The 17296-nt window shown below is 35.7% G+C and overlaps 1 protein-coding gene across 4 annotated transcripts in view; it reads left to right on the forward strand.

Annotated features, from left to right (window-relative positions):
- The window catches only part of VPS13A (vacuolar protein sorting 13 homolog A), a 268847-nt gene that overhangs the window by 137628 nt on the left and 113923 nt on the right, over positions 1 to 17296 (forward strand). For all 4 annotated transcript variants that reach the window (XM_078061570.1, XM_036103219.2, XM_036103220.2 and 1 more), the window contains exons 32-35: positions 4475 to 4642; positions 6007 to 6311; positions 13979 to 14126; positions 17135 to 17285. In XM_078061570.1, the coding sequence (XP_077917696.1) occupies positions 4475 to 4642; positions 6007 to 6311; positions 13979 to 14126; positions 17135 to 17285 (772 nt within the window). The remainder of the gene's footprint in view (positions 1 to 4474; positions 4643 to 6006; positions 6312 to 13978; positions 14127 to 17134; positions 17286 to 17296) is intronic.

A 17296-nucleotide genomic window follows, 5' to 3' on the forward strand; every position in this document is an offset into this window, starting at 1 on the left:
TCAAGCTATTGATCTTCTGTTTATTAGTTCTGTTGATTATCAAGGAAGGATTGTTGAAGTTTCAACTGTGGATTTTTCTCTTTCTCCTTTCACTTACCTCAATTTTTGCTTCATATGTTGAGAGATCTCATATATAGAACTTTATACTTTCAGGGTGAAGTGACCCTTTTGTGATTATGGAGCATCTCTCTGTGTCCTTGGTAACTGCCCTTATTCTGAAGTCTGCTTTGGTAGTAATATAGCCACTCCAGATTTCTTTGATTAGCGTTTGCATGGTATATCTTTTTCTATCCTTTCGCTTTTAATCTGTCTTTATATTTAAAGTGGGTTTCTCAGAGGCAGCATGTATTTCAATCTTGCTTCTTTATCCAGTCTGACAATCTCTTACTTTTAATTGATGTCTGGGCCATTTAAAAAAATCCAATTATTGACATGGTTGGTTTGAAATTTGCTCTCTCTCTAATTGTTTTCTATTTTCTGGTTGTTTTGTTCTATTTGTTATATTGCCTCCCCTCATTTAACCTAACTTTGGATTGTTTATCATTGATTTTATGATTTCCCTTGGGTTTTACAATACATATTTTTAATCACAGTCTACCTTGTAATAATGTTTTACCACTTCATGTATATCTTATAATACTATCAGTTCCTAATTTTTATCTTCCATGACATTATTGTACTATGTTTTATTTTTGTGTAAACTGAAAATCCATAATACATATGTACTGATTTTGGTTTAGTCAATTTTCTTTAGAGAAATTAATTTTTTTTAAAAAAGATCTTTTATATTTAAGTTTACTCTAGCCATCACTGGAACTAATTTCTTCATGTAGGTTCAAATTTCTGTCAATTTTGTTTCTCCTTGAAGAACTTTATCATTTCTTACAATGCAAGTCGGCTGGTACTGGATTCTCTCAGCTTTTTGGGGGAAGGAGGGATGAGAACTGGAAAAAAAACCAAAAAACCAAAAAAACAATTTTATTTCACTTTCATTTTCTGTTTGAAATTTTTGCTGGGTATAGGATTTTGTGTTGATAGGGCTTTTTTCCTCCCATTTCAAACTCTTATTAAAGATGTGGCTGCATTAGTCTTTCTTATACATGGTTTTGACAAGAATTTTGTAATATTATCTCTTTCCTTTGTACATATTTCTCATTTTTATATGCCTGCTTTCAGGATTTGTGTATGGTGTGTCTAGGTGTATGTAAGTATATTATAATATTTATTCTTTTTGGGGTTTTCTGAGCTTCTTGCATTTGTCTACATTATTTTTCATTATCTTTTCAAATAGTTCTTTTGCCTCTTTTTCCTCCCCCCTCCTTTTCCTTTTCCATTCCTTCCTTGTTCTTACTCCTCTTGGATTCCAAAAATTCTTACTAGGTTCTTGTTAGGCATTGTCCCACAACCTTTGATTCATCTGTTCAGTGTTTTCCCCATTTTTTTCCTCCTGTTTCAGTTTGGATAATTTCTATTAAGCTGTTCTTAAGTTCACTGATTTTTATCCTTGGCTCTGTTGAACCCACGTATTAACCCATAGAAGATTTCTTCATCTCTGTTACCAAGTTTTTTTTTTTTTAATCTTAAATATTTTCTTGATTCTTCTTTCTCTTTCTTTGCTGATATTCATCTGTTCATGCATATTTTCCACCTTTTCTACTAGAAGCATTTACTGTATTAATCATAGGAACTTAAACTTCACTGCCTGAAAGTTCCAACATGTGTGTTACAGGCAGGCCTGGTTCTGTTGATTTCTTTGTCATTTGTTGGGTTTTCTTTTTCCTTGCTTTTTGCGGTGTATCTTAGTTACTGATTGAATGTGAGAGATCATGTATGGGACACATACTGAAATGAATAGTATTTATGTCTGATAATGGGTACTTTTTCTGCTAGGCTATTAGCATGGAGGTTGAGACAATTTAATGGAGAGCTGAGCTGGGTTTGAGTTTTCTTGTTTAATATGATTGCCTTAATTACACCACTACTTCAGATTCCTTCAGCTGTATTTTGTGCTTAGGATGGGGGACTTTGTTCCTGGAATGCTGCTCCATGCTATGCATTTGGTCTTCCCTCTACTTCCATACCTTAGGAGTTTCTCTTTCTGTACTCTTGACTCTTTCTTTGATGATAGTTTACTGCTGCTTTTTCATCAGTGCTTGCCTGCTTGATGGTGAGTATTTTGTTGTGGGGGAGGTGTTTTGGGTAGGCTTGTCAGTTGTCCTAGTCCTGTTTCAGTCCTAGCCATACCTGTTCCTTTAGGCATTTGTGGGGTGCCTGGGTGGCTCAGTCAGTGAAGCATCCGACTCTTGATTTCAGCTTAGGTCATGATCTCAGGGTCCTAAAATGGAGCCGTGTGTCAGGCTCCACACTCAGCAGGGAGTCTGTTTCTCTCTCCCTCTACCGTCCCCCTGCTTGCATGTGCTCTTTCTCTAAAATAAATAAATCTTTAAAAAAAAAAATAGGGCATTCTTGATGAATCTGTCCCTCTTTTCCATGGTATCTGACTCATATCTTTGTAGTTCCTATGTGGGAGAGAATATTCTTCCCTGCCCTAGGAGAAGGTGACCTAGAATGGTGTGGCCCCTAGAAGATTTTTCCCCATGAGTGTAGGAGTTTTCTTTTATCCTAGCCCCTTAGGTGTAGTATCTTCACCTGTTCCCGAGGCAACCAAGTATTGCTTTTCTCCTAGGGTTTTTTGTTTTGTTTTAAGATTTATTTATTTATGTAGAGTGTGTGTGAATGGGGGGGGCGGGGGAGAAGGAGAGAATTCTTAAGCAGACTCCCCACTGAGTGCAGAGCCCTAGGCAGGGCTGGATCTCTGGATCCTGAAATCATGACTCGAGCCAAAACCCAGGTGTCGTACGCTAACTGACTGAGCCACCCAGGTGCCCCTCTCCTAGTTTCTTAAGGTTTTGTTTTGAGAAGAGAATAATCCTGGTGGTCCTTTGGCCCTTTTTGTAGTGAAGACTTCTCCCTCTTCCAGGGTCATAACCAAGGAAAGCTTTCTCTCATCTTCTAGGGCCCTTTTTGCAGTGAAGACTTCTCCATCTTCCAGGGTCATAACCAAGGAAAGCTTTCTCTCATCTTCTACTCTGCCCCCAGTATTTCTCATAAGCTCCCAGCAGAGAGCTCCCAGTGAAGTCCTTGCAACTGGGAGTGAACTCCTCTTGGATTTGTGGCTGCCAGAGATTCTATATCTCACATTAGTCCGTAGTCCACCTTTACCATTTTAGCTGAATTCTTATCTAGCTTGTATGGTACCTGGCATCTCTTTCTTCTTCCCCTTAACACAGGTGAGCTGGTGCTTGTATTCTGTCTCTCCTGAAGGTACTTTTTTTATCCTTAGATTTTAGGCTGCTTGGTTGGTTGTAGCCTCAAATTTATAATGGTTTTTAAGAAAAGTTATGATTTTATAGTTTATCCGGTTCTTTGTTGTTGTTGTGGTTGCTGTTAAGGTTTGGAATGGGCCTCTGCCTAGCATTCTACATCTGAGACAGAAGCAGAATTCCTGTAGACTTTTTTCAACCTCATCTTGCACCTCAGCCTTCAGAGCTCCTTAATTTCTTTGGTTCCTTAGGTTTTCTTTGTTCCATGTTGGAATTCATTTGCTTGTTGATGGCTCTTCAGCTTTCTGCCTTCTAGCATTTAGGAGGGTCAAGAAAGCTATAAATCAACGAAATTAGTTCATGATATGTCCATCTTCCAAAATATTTTTGACATTTCACATGTGCTGTTGTTTCTACCATTTTTCACTAGTATTGCAGAGCTTGAGATTTCAAACTGCTTTAGGTAAGTCTTGTTCAGCAGTTGAGCTGACCCTTCACAAACTAGTAAGAGAAGTATAGTGATAGATTTTTGAAAAATCTGGAAAACCTATTCACATATTTCAAATCAAGAGAAGTAGGTTTCATTAAGTTGCAGAGGTACAGTGTTTTTCAAACTTTTTGCAGTGAACAAATAATAACATTCATATGGCAACTCTCATTATACAAGTATACGCACTAAATGAAAATACATGGTCTGATCATTTTTCTTCAGTTTTCTCCATTAAAAAAAAAATGTTGGGCCAGACCTACTAAACTAATTTCATGACCCACAAAGGAAGCTGCCATCACCAATTTGAAAAACCTTGCAGTGTAGGTTCTGATAAAGGTGTTAGAGGACACCTGCGTGGCTCAGTCGGTTGAGCGACCAATTCTTGATCTCAGCTCAGATCTCACTCTCAGAGTTGTGAGTCCGGGCCCTGCGTTGGGCTCTGTGCTGGGCTCTGCGCTGGGCTCTGCGCTGGGCGTGGGGCCTATGTTAAAACAAAACAAACAAAAAAACAGTGTTAGAATTACTGCTTTATTTGTACTTGGCTTGACTACTTAGAAGATTTTCCAAATATGTGTGTATGTTTCATTATTTTGTGCTTTAATTTTGTACTGAAAGCACATTTTAAAAATGGATTCTGACAGTTAACTTTTCCCTCATTAAGGCTGTTTACATCACTGGAAAAGAAGTTTTTAGCTTCAAAGTGATTTCTTTTGTGGATGCAACTGCTGGTTCTGCATACACCGATATGAATGTGGTTGACATTCAAATTAATTTAACTGTTGGCTGCATTGAAGTAGTTTTTGTCACAAAATTTCTTTATTCTATATTGGTAAGTATGTTTATCAAATTTTTTATTTTTTCCTACTATAGTTGGAAATTGCCGGGTGTCAGACATATTGGTAAAGAGCAAAAATTCCTTGCTTTTTTTTTTTTTCCTGATTTTTCATAATTTTCTGGGTATCCTTTATCATAACTGAAATGCATAGTGTGTTATTTATATAAAATCATTTTTGTATAGGAATAGTCCAGTTAATTCAAACATGCATACTAATGTATTAAATGTACGTTATATACCATATATAGGATTTGTTATATATATCAATTGAATTCTTTATATGTAATTGGTTTAAGTCTTTGTTTTACCTGACTTAAAATTATAATTAAAAATACTAAATATATAATAGAAGTTTGTTTTGGTCTCATGTAATCATTATGGAAATTATAGTTTCTATTGCATATTATAACTGTAATCATCTGGGGCTTTAAAGAGTTTAAAATTAATCTTTGTATGATCCTGCCATAAGGTGTTTGAGTCCTTTTTCTCCTTTTCATTGTTTTTTTCCCTGTGTTTTTCCCTTGCTGTCAGCTGATAATTTTTTCCTGTGAGTGTCCTACCTGTCTCTATGACTTCAGTATTCACTTTTTAAAAAAAATGTTGTCTCTAAATTTTGGTGTATAAACTAGATAATCAGTTGATTCTAAATAAATAATATTGCTGTTTTTGTGATCTTTTAAATTGAGGTTACAATGCAATTTTTTCTATAGCCATAAATTTTTTTCATACACAAATAGTAAAGATGAACAAGCATCCCTGGTCTAATTTTTATTTGTTCTGATTCATTTTTATAAATAAAAATCATTATGTCCCTAAGCCCTGCCTTTCACTCAAAAATTACTGAAAATAAATTGTTTTGAAACATGAAGTACAATTTTAAAATTAAGTATAATTCTAGATATATTTTATGTTACTGAAGTATTTTTTAGAGTTCAGAATTAAACTTTAGAGTTCTTGACAAACATATTTTACTATTTTTTCAGTTACTTTTTATCTTACAAACATAAATAAGCTGTCTGTCCATTGAGGCTCTATAGGGAAATATAGTATGCTTCCTTAGCCATTAGGAAAAGTGAGATAAAGGGAAGGAGTTGCCAGTGAAACCTTGCAATATCTGCATGTTGCTCTGTTCCAGGGACAAGATTTTTGTTTTTTCACTATGTTTCTGTATCCTCGTGTTTCTCAACTTTTATTGCAGAAAATTGAGATTTAATATGGACAACCAGACTTTGAATAAAGAATGCTTGGTTGTACCAAGAAAAAATTTTTCTCATGGAGGTGAAATCAAAACTATCAAGATACATTTAACAATCATTAATTAATGGTAACCGTAAGAATATAATTCTGTTATCTTTTAGGCTTTTATAGATAATTTTCAAGCGGCTAAACAAGCCTTGGCTGAGGCTACTGTTCAGGCAGCAGGAATGGCTGCTACTGGTGTAAAAGAATTGGCACAGAGGAGTTCTAGAATGGCGTTGGATGTTAACATCAAAGCCCCAGTGGTGGTCATCCCACAGTCTCCAGTTTCTGAAAATGTTTTTGTTGCTGATTTTGGACTAATTACAATGACAAACACATTCCATATAATAACAGAGAGCCAGAGCAACCCCCCACCCGTTATTGATTTGATAACAATAAGGTTGAGTGAAATGCGACTATACAGGTAAGCTTTTTTTAAGTACATTTGTGGAGAATGCAATCGTTTTCAAACTTTTTACATTAAAGGTTTTGGTATCCTGAGTGTTCTGTCTACAGGGAGATTTTATTTTATATAACTACTGAATTTTGAGATTTTTTTCTTCCCCAGGGTTTTTGGCAAGATCTATTATACTCTTCCAGTTCTTTGAAAACCTAGATGGTATTTGAAAATCACTCCTTAGGTAATTAGAAACACTGTACAATTTATTATCTGAGGATGTATATTTGTGCTTATTTGTAGTTCTTTGTAAATTACAAGGTTAAGAAAAAAGTGAGAATTTCTGATATAATACATTTACTCACTTTGTAAATACAGCATTGCTCAAACTACTCTATCAGCTTCGTGCTGTGGATCTGATGCTCTAATTTAAAACAAAATAAAACACAGTAGAATACAATCATATGCAATCATTGGGCATAGGATTATAAATTAGGAGAATAAGTGAATCTCCTAATACAAATTAGGAGAATAAGAGAATAAGTGAATAGTTCCAGAACTACTTAACTGTGTTTCCATGCTATTTCTAATCACCTGTTCTAGATTTAGCACTCTCTTTCTTTTCTGACTTGGATCCGTCTCTATTTATACCACTCACTTGCCCTCTTCTTCCCCCGTCATTTTTCTTTGATCTCATTTTCCTGTCTCATTCCCCTTATTTTGCTACCTCTACTTCTCTTTGACCTCTGGCTGGTCTGGCTCCCTCCAGCCCTTCTTTCTTTATTTTTTTAATTTTTAATTTTAATTTTAATTTTAGTTTATTTTTAATTTTTAAGTAAGCTCTATGCCCAACATGGGGCTCAAACTCATGACCCTTAGATCAAGAGTCACATGCTCTACCGGGTGAGCCAGCCAGGTTCCCCTGGCCCTTATTTCTATTAGTTGAATATTTTTAAGGCAGCTATATTGAGATATAATCGGCATGTAATAAATTGCATATCTTTAAAGTATACGGTTTGAAAAGTTTTGACATGGATACATATGTGACAGTTTGTGTACAATTGTAGTATTTCTTAAATGTTTGGTAGAATTCGCCATTGAAGCCATTTGGGCCTGGAATTTGCTTGTGGGAGATTTTCAACTGCAATTTCCATTTCTTTAATAAACTCAGGACTATTAAAATTATTTTTTTTCTTAAGTGATCTTTAATTTTTTCGCAAGAAATTTGTCCATTTCATCTCAGTTGTAAAATTTTATGGCATAAAGTTGTCCATAATACTCCTGTTATTCATTAATATCTGTAGTGTTATCCCCGTTATTCTTGATATTTATAATTTTATGTCATTTTACTAATCTTAATGAACTACCTTTTGATTTTCTCTTTTTCATTGATTTCTTCTCTGATATTTATTATTTTTTTCTGCTTACTTTGGGTTTAATTTTGCTCCTTTTGTAGGTATCTTTTGGTGGTAGCTAAGATTACCGCTTTGAACATATCTAATGTAGACACTTAGTGTTAAAATTTCAGAGTTCCTCTCTATAGCTCTTCTCTCTGGCATTTTACCCTATGAACTTAGCTGCCTTGTTCTTTTTGGACTCTCAGCTCTGTCTTCTCAACTTGGTGGACTTTGCCGGTCTTTTCCTGGCTTACCCCTCCCTTTGCCCTGGCCTGTAAATTATCTCAAAACAATGAAAGTTGGGGCAATCCTAGGGCTTACCTTGTTTTTTTTACCACCTCTCAGAAATGACAGTTGCCTGATGTTCTATGTCTTGAAAACCACTTCTTAGTGTTTTTTATGTGGGTTTTTTTGGTGAGGGGGAGTTGTTTCAGGCAGGATGGTAAGCTTGGTTCACATTATTTCATCTTGGATGGAAGGAGAAATTTTCATCAATTGAGTATTTACGTACTTATTAAGCACCTAGTATATCCCAGGTACTGTGCTAGGAAGAAGTTTAATAACAGTCTTTACAAAGGATGAATAAATATTTTTTAGTACCTACCTCATTGTTGAGGTAGGTGTCATTTAATGAATTTACTGAGCTGATGCACAAAACTAGGATCACATTTAGATTTTGGAGGGGTTGTAGAAAACCAGGTGAAAAGGAGACAACACTGGAGGTTGAAAGAATGGTTTACTAACTACTGGAGTGATTCGCATATGAATTATATGTAATGCTGTCTAGGGTAGGGAAGTGAGGTAGTGGAGAACTAACCAGTAAAGAGAAATTTAAAAGTAGAATTTATAGTCAGAGATTGTTGAATGGATGTTAGGATTCAAGGAGAGAAGTTAAATTTGACTTTGGGTTGCAGGTTTGTAAAATTCAGTATTTGGTAATAATGCAGTTCACGGAGATAAGACAGAGCAATGCAGAAAAAAACCGTTGAGTAGAGACATTGAGTTCTCTATTGGGCAAAATAACTTGGAAGTTGTTGTCTGACTTTGATATGGAGATATACAGAAAGAGATTGGAAGGCACTTGGACATGTGTGTGGATATTAGAGTGTTTGGACTTCTAGATATGGGAGTCCTTAGTAATATTTAGGTAGTTATTAAAGCCTTTATCACACAGTTTTTAGAGTGGGGCATACGGGACAGAATGCTCACAAATGCCAATATGTAAGGAACATACATTTCTCAAAAGAGACTAAGAAAGAGCAGGCAGAGAGATAGGGGGCAATCCAGGGGGGGTTGTTAAGACAATGTTGAGGACTCTGTTGATATTGTTAACCATGAATTAATAGTACATGATATTTTTTTTATGTAACACTTGATATTTGGTGTTAGATTCAGGCAAGACTGAATTTTTAACAAGCAGGTGTGACTCAAGGTAGTGAAACAGGATTGTTAAATATTGAGATTGTTAAATATCCATCATGTTGATGGATAATGGAGATGGAAGAAATCAGACAAGAGGGTACTGATAGAGTAAAAGAATGTAGAGAGGGGTTTATAAACTGGAGATTCATCAATCTCAAAGTCTTCAAAAATAAACACTGACTAGTTGTTGATTGATTAAAGCAAGAAATAGAAGGTGGTAAACCTGGTTGATATTATGCTTAAAGGGATAGGAGTGAAAGTTGGGGAGTATCATTGCAAATTAAAGAAAATGATTTCTATATCTCTTAACCCTGAGATTGATAGGGTGTTGGAGAAAAATTGGCCTCTATTTAATAGAGCTCCATGGAAAGCCAGGTTTCAGTTTAAGGTAATACATTTAGTGAAGACATTGGAAAAAGTAGAATGATTTGTTCAGCCAAGTCCAGATAATTCAAAAATCATAGGAAAATAGTGGGTGAGAGACTTCTATTTTAATAATAGACTAAAGAGTAACAATTTAAACTTTAGATGGTTCATTAACTTTTTAAACTGTATGAAAGTCTAAATTTACTAAAAAAGATTATATATCTATAATCACATCTTGCCTTATTTCAAGAAATGGTAGATGTAAACTAGGTGTGAGCCTATATTACAAACAGATTGTTTTGAAAAGAGTTCGCTAAATATCTCTAGAGCATTAAAAATATTATTTTTATGTCCAAAAATGAGTTAACTTTTTACTGAAGAAAAACTTAAAATGGTATTTGGATGAACAGAAAAGATTGCTGACAATATGACCACCCAAAGGTAAGTACTATTAATAATTTGGTGTGTTTTTTCTTGTTCATTATTTCTGCACATATGTTTAAGTTGAGTAAAATAAGAATTATATTGTATATTTTGGATCATAAATTCATTTTTTCCCTTAACAGTATGCTATATTTTTCCATGTTATTTTGAGTTCAACATTTTTTTTTCTAAATATTTCATTTTATTCTACAGGTTTTTAAAAATTCATTTGCCTGGTGTTAGAAAGTTAATTTGATCCTAGGTTCTTTTGCTATTATAAATAACACTATAGTGATTGATATAATTGTTCATCAATACTTATATGACATTCTACTCATGTCTTTAGGATAATTCATTTCCTACAGATGAATTTCTAGAAATAGAATTACTCAGTTATAGAGTATAACCAATTTCCCCTGAAATAATTTTAAAATTATTGATTGATATTTGGAAATTCAGTTTGGTTACAGCTTCAGAGTAAAGCACATAAAGACAAATAAGTATTTCATATTTGTGACCACCTCTATTGAAATCTTTTTGTTGCAAAGCTATTAATTGCAATGTAAAATTTTAAAAAGACATTTACAGTATTTCTATGAGGAAAATTGTAAAACTTAACCAATGACCAGAAAGAAATCTTGAATAAATGTGGAGAGAATATTTTCCTAGACCTAATAATATAGAGGTGTCCCCTCCCATGGCAGACCAGTGCAAACCTTGCTGGCACCACACAGTCTGCCCCCGCATTCTCTGGTGGACCTTCCCCCTCCAACATGCCCTTGGCAGGAGTCCATCCAAAGAGGTGGCACAGGCCTGGCAGTGTGCAGGCAGTACCAGCCAGCACCATTCCAAAGTGACTCCTACAACAGGGTGAAGGGAAATAACCACACACAGCGGTTCACCCATGGCCTCAACAGTAGGCTGGGCGCAGACATCTGCTCTGATTGCAGTCCCACCCACTAACAAAAGCTTCTCAGGGACAACACAGGGAGAGGCATCTGTAGTTCATCGCTACCACTGCTCTGGCAAACACCTGGTCTGACCCAAGTCAGTAGGTGGCCCCAGACTGGACTACTAACAACACAGGGACCAAACTCTGCCCACAACAGGCAAAGAGAGCCACCTCAGGCAACAGGACTGAAGGCAAATTCAGCTCAGTCAGAGTAGGGTGCACATGACACCTAGAGGATACTCCTGAAGCACCACATTCTGGTGAACAAAGAACATTGCACTGTAGAATGCTACAGGACTTCTTCATAAGGCCACAACTTTCAAGAGCAGGAGACATAGCTGATTTTTCTAACACATGGAAACAGACACAGAGTTAGACAAAATGAGGAGATGGAGGAATATGTCCCAGATGAAAGAACAGGACAAAATCACAGCAAGAGAGCTAAACAAAATGGAGATAATATACCTGACAGAGAATTTAAAGTAATGGTCATAAAGATACTCACTGGACTTGAGAAAAGAGGGGAGGACTTCAGTGAGAGCCTCAACAAAGAGAAAGAAGACATAACAGAACCAGTCAGAAGTTAATAACTCAATAACTGAAGTTTAAAATACATGAGAGGGAATAAATAGACTAGAGGAAGCAGAAAGATGGATCAGCGACCTGGGGGACAGAGCAATGGAAAGCAATCAAGCAACCAGAGAAAGAGAAAAGAATAATAAAAAAATGAAAGTAGATTAAGGGAACTCAGCAACACCATGAAGTGTAATAACACTCACACCATTGGGATCCCAGAAGGGGAAGAGAGAAAAGGTGGCAGAATATTTGAAGAAATAATAGGCGAAACCTTACCAAACCTGGGGAAGAAAACAGAAATCCAGATCCAGGAAGCAGAGAGAGCCTCCAACAAAACCATCCCAAAAAGGTCCACACCAAGATACATAGTAATTAAAATGGGGAAAAAGTAGTGATAGCATCTTAAAAGCAGCAAGAGAAAAGAGTTACATACAAGGGAAACAAAAGCAAAAATAGACTATTGGGACTGCAGCAAAATAAAAATCTGCCCAGGAAAGTAAATAACCAACAAAGCAAAAAGACAACTTAGTGAATGGGAGAAGATATTTGCAAATGATATATCTGGTAAAGGGTTATTATCCAAAATATATAAAGAACTTACACAACTCAACACACACACACTTACACAACTCAACACACACACACACACACACACACACACACACTAGTTTAAAAAATTGGCCGAAGAGATGAACAGACATTTTTCCAAAGAAGATATCCAGGTGGCCCCAGATACATGAAAAAATGCCCAACATTACTCATTATCAGGGAAATGAAAATCAAAACCACATTGAGATATAATCGCACACCTGTCAGAATGGTTAGAATCAAAAACACAAGGCAACAGGTGTTGGTAAGGATGTGGAGAAAAAGGAACTCTTGTGCACTGTAGGTAGGAATGCAAACTGGTGCGACCACTGTGAAAAACAGTATGGAGGTTTGTCAAAAAATAAAAAAAAAATTACCATATGATCCATTAATTGCACTACTGGGTATTTACCCAAATGTGAAAAACAAATATGAAAAGATATATGCACTCCTGTGTTTATTGCAGCATTATTTATTATAGCCAAATTATGGAATTATAGAAAATTATTGAAATCTTGCCATTTGCAACAAAATGGATGGATCTGGAGGGTATAATGCCAAGTGAAATAAGTCATTCAGAAGACAAATATATAGGATTTCACTCGTGTGTAGTTTAAGGAACAAATGAACAAACTAAAAATAAACATAAAAAACAGACTCTTCACTATAGAGAACAAACTGTTGGTTACCAGAAGGGAGGTAGGTGGGGAGATGGGGGAAATAGGTGAAAGGGATTACGAATGCACCTATCTTGATGAACACTGAGTAATGTGTAGAATTGTTGAATCAGTATATTGTACACCTGAAACTAATAATAACACTCTATGTTAATTATACTGGAATTTAAGAAATTAAAAATTTTAAAAATTAAAAAATAAAATATTCTTTATAGGCCTTTTAGATTTCCTAACTTATTCCCATTAAGTGGAGATTGCAAGCATGCATGCATTTAATTCATAAAATGGTATGATACTAGGCATTCTGAGAGATCTCTGATGACTCCCATATTTCTCTCCACTTGAGTAAGTGAATCTAAAATTCTGCAGTCGTAGCTTCATACATACCCTAGTTGAAGCATTTGGAATTTGCCACTAGTTAAAATGTAAGTACATTATTAGGAGTACCACTTTGAAGTTGTCACTTGAACATACAGTGAGAGGCTTCTGTGGTCACATTATCACTTGAAATGCATTCAGTAATCTACTGTTTTCATTATTCTGGAGCATCATTCCTACCCTTATGAATATTTGGAAAGGCAAATATGGTTCAACTTAATATGAAATTTCCCATATTCAACTGCTTTTCATCCACAGAAGTAGACATTTTATATGGTCTAACTTTGCTATCAAGTTAAGGGGATATGTGGTATTCTCCATACCTAAGTGAGTGAATTAAGTTGTTTTTATAATGAGGTGTCATCTATAATGTATGTTTTCCAATTATATAGAGATAGTTCTCATTTAAGGGTTACTATCCAACTTACATATTTTTGGCATTTTTTTTAACATATTGCAAAATCTTATTCTAAAGATTGATTTCTTTATAATATGGATAACTTGAGCTCAGAGAAAGTTACCTAAATTCACGGTGGGGTGGAATATCTCTCATTTTGACTTGGGAGGCTGGGTAGATTTTATTTTTCTTTAAATAGAAAAATTATTGGGGCGCCTGGGTGGCTCAGTCGTTAAGCGTCTGCCTTCGGCTCAGGTCATGATCCCAGGGTCCTGGGATCGAGCCCCGCATCGGGCTCCCTGCTCCGCGGGAAGCCTGCTTCTCCCTCTCCCACTCCCTCTGGTTGTATTCCCTCTCTCACTGTGTCTCTCTCTGTCAAATAAATAAATAAAATCTTTAAAAAAAAAATAAATAAATACAAAAATTACTGATTTTTACTATTTGTATATAGAAGGATAAATTAAAATTTTTTTACTATGAGTGTATATGAAACAAAACAATTTTATTTCTACTTACAGGACTCAATTTATTGATGATGCATACCAGGAAGTACTAGATCTGCTATTGCCATTAAATCTTGAGGTGATTGTTGAGCGAAATTTATCTTGGGAGTGGTACCAGGAAGTTCCTTGTTTTAATGTAAATGCTCAGCTAAAGCCCATGGAGGTAACTTTTTGATTTCTGTTTCTGCTTGTTGATTTCTGTTTCGTTGGTTAAAAATATTGCTTGGGAACATAAGATGTTTTGGTGTAGATGTTACATATTGATCAGCTCTGTCAAAATTGAAATAGTAGCTATATTAACTTAGAATTCATTGAATGTTCTCCATTCATTCAGCAAACATTTAAATGGCTTCTCTGTGTTAGGTCCAATGTTATATATGGAGAGACAGTGGCAAAGAAGCTATGGCATTATCTCTGGCTTCATGGAATCTAACCAGTCTAATGCAAGGGTTAGCAGTCATGGTGTCAGAGGTGTGATAGTTAGACTATAAAAAAGTACATAGGCATGTAATTAAAGTAGTTATAAATTGTGGTAAATTCCATACAGGAAGCAAATATCAGATCTGATAAGTAGTCCGTTGGATATATTAATTTAGAACTTAGTGGAGAGGTCTAGGCTAGAAATAATAATGTGAAAGTCATCAGCATCTAGATGGTATTTAAAGCCATGACAATATGTGAAATAACCTAGAGAAGGTCCTAGAAGAAATGGAAGAGGTTGACGATGAAAATGGCAAATGGGTCAGTTCCCTATGCATCACTTTACCTAGCTATTGCTTGATCCTGCTTCACAGAACTCTGATGTAACTGTGCAGAATTTCCTGTCTTCCCTTTGACTGCATGGAAGTCAAAACTGTATCACATGCTTTGCTCAAGTGATAGTAGCACATACTCTGTCTGGAAGGTTACTTTAAGAAGCCTACTCAGCAAATCCTCTTCCCTCCTCCCACCCCCAGTTTCCTTTCTGTTTCTCTCCCCCCAAAAAAATGTATTCAAAAAGAGAAAACGATCATTTTTAAAGGTTTCAGATTTTAAAATTCAGAAATACATTTAGATTTTAAAACATGATCATCTCAACTGAAAATCCTTAAGCTCTTAGTGTATAAGATCATATTAGACTCCCTAACTTGTAAATGGAAAGTATCTTCTTTATTTTTTTTTAAGATTTTATTTATTTATGAGAGAGAGAGACAGAGCACAAGCGCACAAGTGGAGGTCGGAGGCAGAAGGAAAGGGAGAAGCAGACTCCCTGCTGAGCAGGGAGCCTGATGCAGGGGCTCGATCCCAGGACCCCCAGGATCATGACCTGAGCCAAAGGCAGACACTTAACCAACTGAGCCACCCAGGTGCCCCAGAAAGTATCTTCCTAAGATAAAAATTGAAGTCTCTCCATATTTTAAGACAACTGATAGAAACTTTTAAAACATAGGCAGCACGTTTTACCCAGCATACTGCACAGATCCTCTCCTTAGTAGGCCCAGGTCTTAGGCAGATCTCTGTGGGGCAGCAGGGACACCATTTTGCTCCCCTCTTCTCCAGGAATAATGCTTGCAGCATGTTCAGGTGATATTGCAGACCATCTGTAAAAGGGCTGGCTGCCTTCCAGGGCAGATGAAATTGGGTCTTTCACTGTCCTGATCCACCTGAATTGTCAGCAGGTATGGACCTGGGTCCACATATTTGACCCCTCCTGGATCAGGGAGAGGTTGGAATCAGTTACTCTAATGCATCTAGACTAAGTGCTGCATCTTGTGATTTCTGACTTGTCAGACATTTGGGAGTAGCAGGATAGCCTGTCCTGACATGTAGGAGCCATGAACCAGCAGTCCTGGGATCCTTATAGTTCTTGCAACTTCCTGGACCGAGCTGTTGGCAAGACTGAAGAGTGATCATTAATATCAATATTTGGGGGGCATTCAGTATACATGTACTAATTGAAAGAAATGGTTTAGACATGGTTGTAATATTTAACTTCAGCTTGTTAATTTATATGAACATACTATTTTTGTAATACCAGATACATAATAAACACAAGGTGTCATGAGTAAGTGAAAACACTGGATTAGTATATCATCTTTGAAATATAGTCAAAAGGAATCCTGGTACAAATAAAACTCATTTTGTGGGATTAAAATTATTTCCTTGAGATGATTAAAACATATCAATTTAAAACTCATAGTTTTGTTTTGTTTTGTTTTTTGTTTCACTGTATTTTAGTTCTCCAGAGAAACATAGTCAATAGGATGTGTGTATTTGTGTGTGTGTGTGTATACACACACTTGGTCTGGATACAGTAGACTGACTTCTTGATGACTCAGTTTTAGCGTCTCCCTGACACTGAGGATGAGGTTCAGGAGAGGTTAAAAATGTGGTCTCCTGAGGCAGGCTGCAACAGCTGTTAACTACTTGAGTGGATCATGAAGAACCAATTTCATCCTAGTTGGTGTGCCCCAGAAGGTGGCTGGGTATTTGTAGATGGTCTGTGCATCCTGTATGTATTCTATATACATATCGTATATGTAACATCTTGAATAATACTGGACCAAATATGTAGATCCTATGGTCTAGGCAAGTTGACATAGAATTAACCATCATAGCTTTCGATATAGTTCTTATGTTGGTGATTTTAGGCTAAATTCACAACACATGGGGTTTTGAGTTAGTGCATGAGTTTAAGTGAATTTAAGTCTCAGCTTCTTATACAGTTAAATCTCAGCTTCTTATACAATCAGGATATATTCTTTATACCTAGGACTCTTTGAGGTCCAAACTAAAAAATAATTCATATAAAACACATTGTGAATTATTTTTCATGATGCAAATCAATATTTTTGAGTAATTTGTATTTGTAAATTGAGGTGCTTAGTAAGTAAAAAAAATGCAAAGTAGATAAATGAAAGTTCATTTTAAAGGTCTTAAATTACTAGATTAATTGATATGTTCATAAAAAAACTTATTCATAGTTTCATTGGTATTGACATCTAATTTCTGTATTTTGCAAAGTACTAAGATATTCATTTAGGAAACTGAATATCCTATTAGTAGAAATATCTAATGCATTAAAAAATTGGTTTGTAGAGGACTGAAATGAAACACTTGCTTTTCAGAGTAAGAGAATTTCTAACTACATAAAGTAATAATGTTAAAATAAGCAAATCTTTCTTTTCACAGTTCATTCTTAGTCAAGAAGATATAACAACTATTTTTAAAACATTGTATAGCAATATATGGTACGAAGAAGGTGGTGGTGCCTCATCTGCAGGAGTAAAAGATCAGAGTAGTGTTAATAGTGGAGCTACTAATGCTTCACACCATTTAGAAGGTATGTGCTTA

The sequence above is a fragment of the Halichoerus grypus genome, chromosome 14 (genome assembly GCF_964656455.1).
Source record: "Halichoerus grypus chromosome 14, mHalGry1.hap1.1, whole genome shotgun sequence".
In the NCBI taxonomy this organism is placed as follows: Eukaryota; Metazoa; Chordata; class Mammalia; order Carnivora; family Phocidae; genus Halichoerus; species Halichoerus grypus.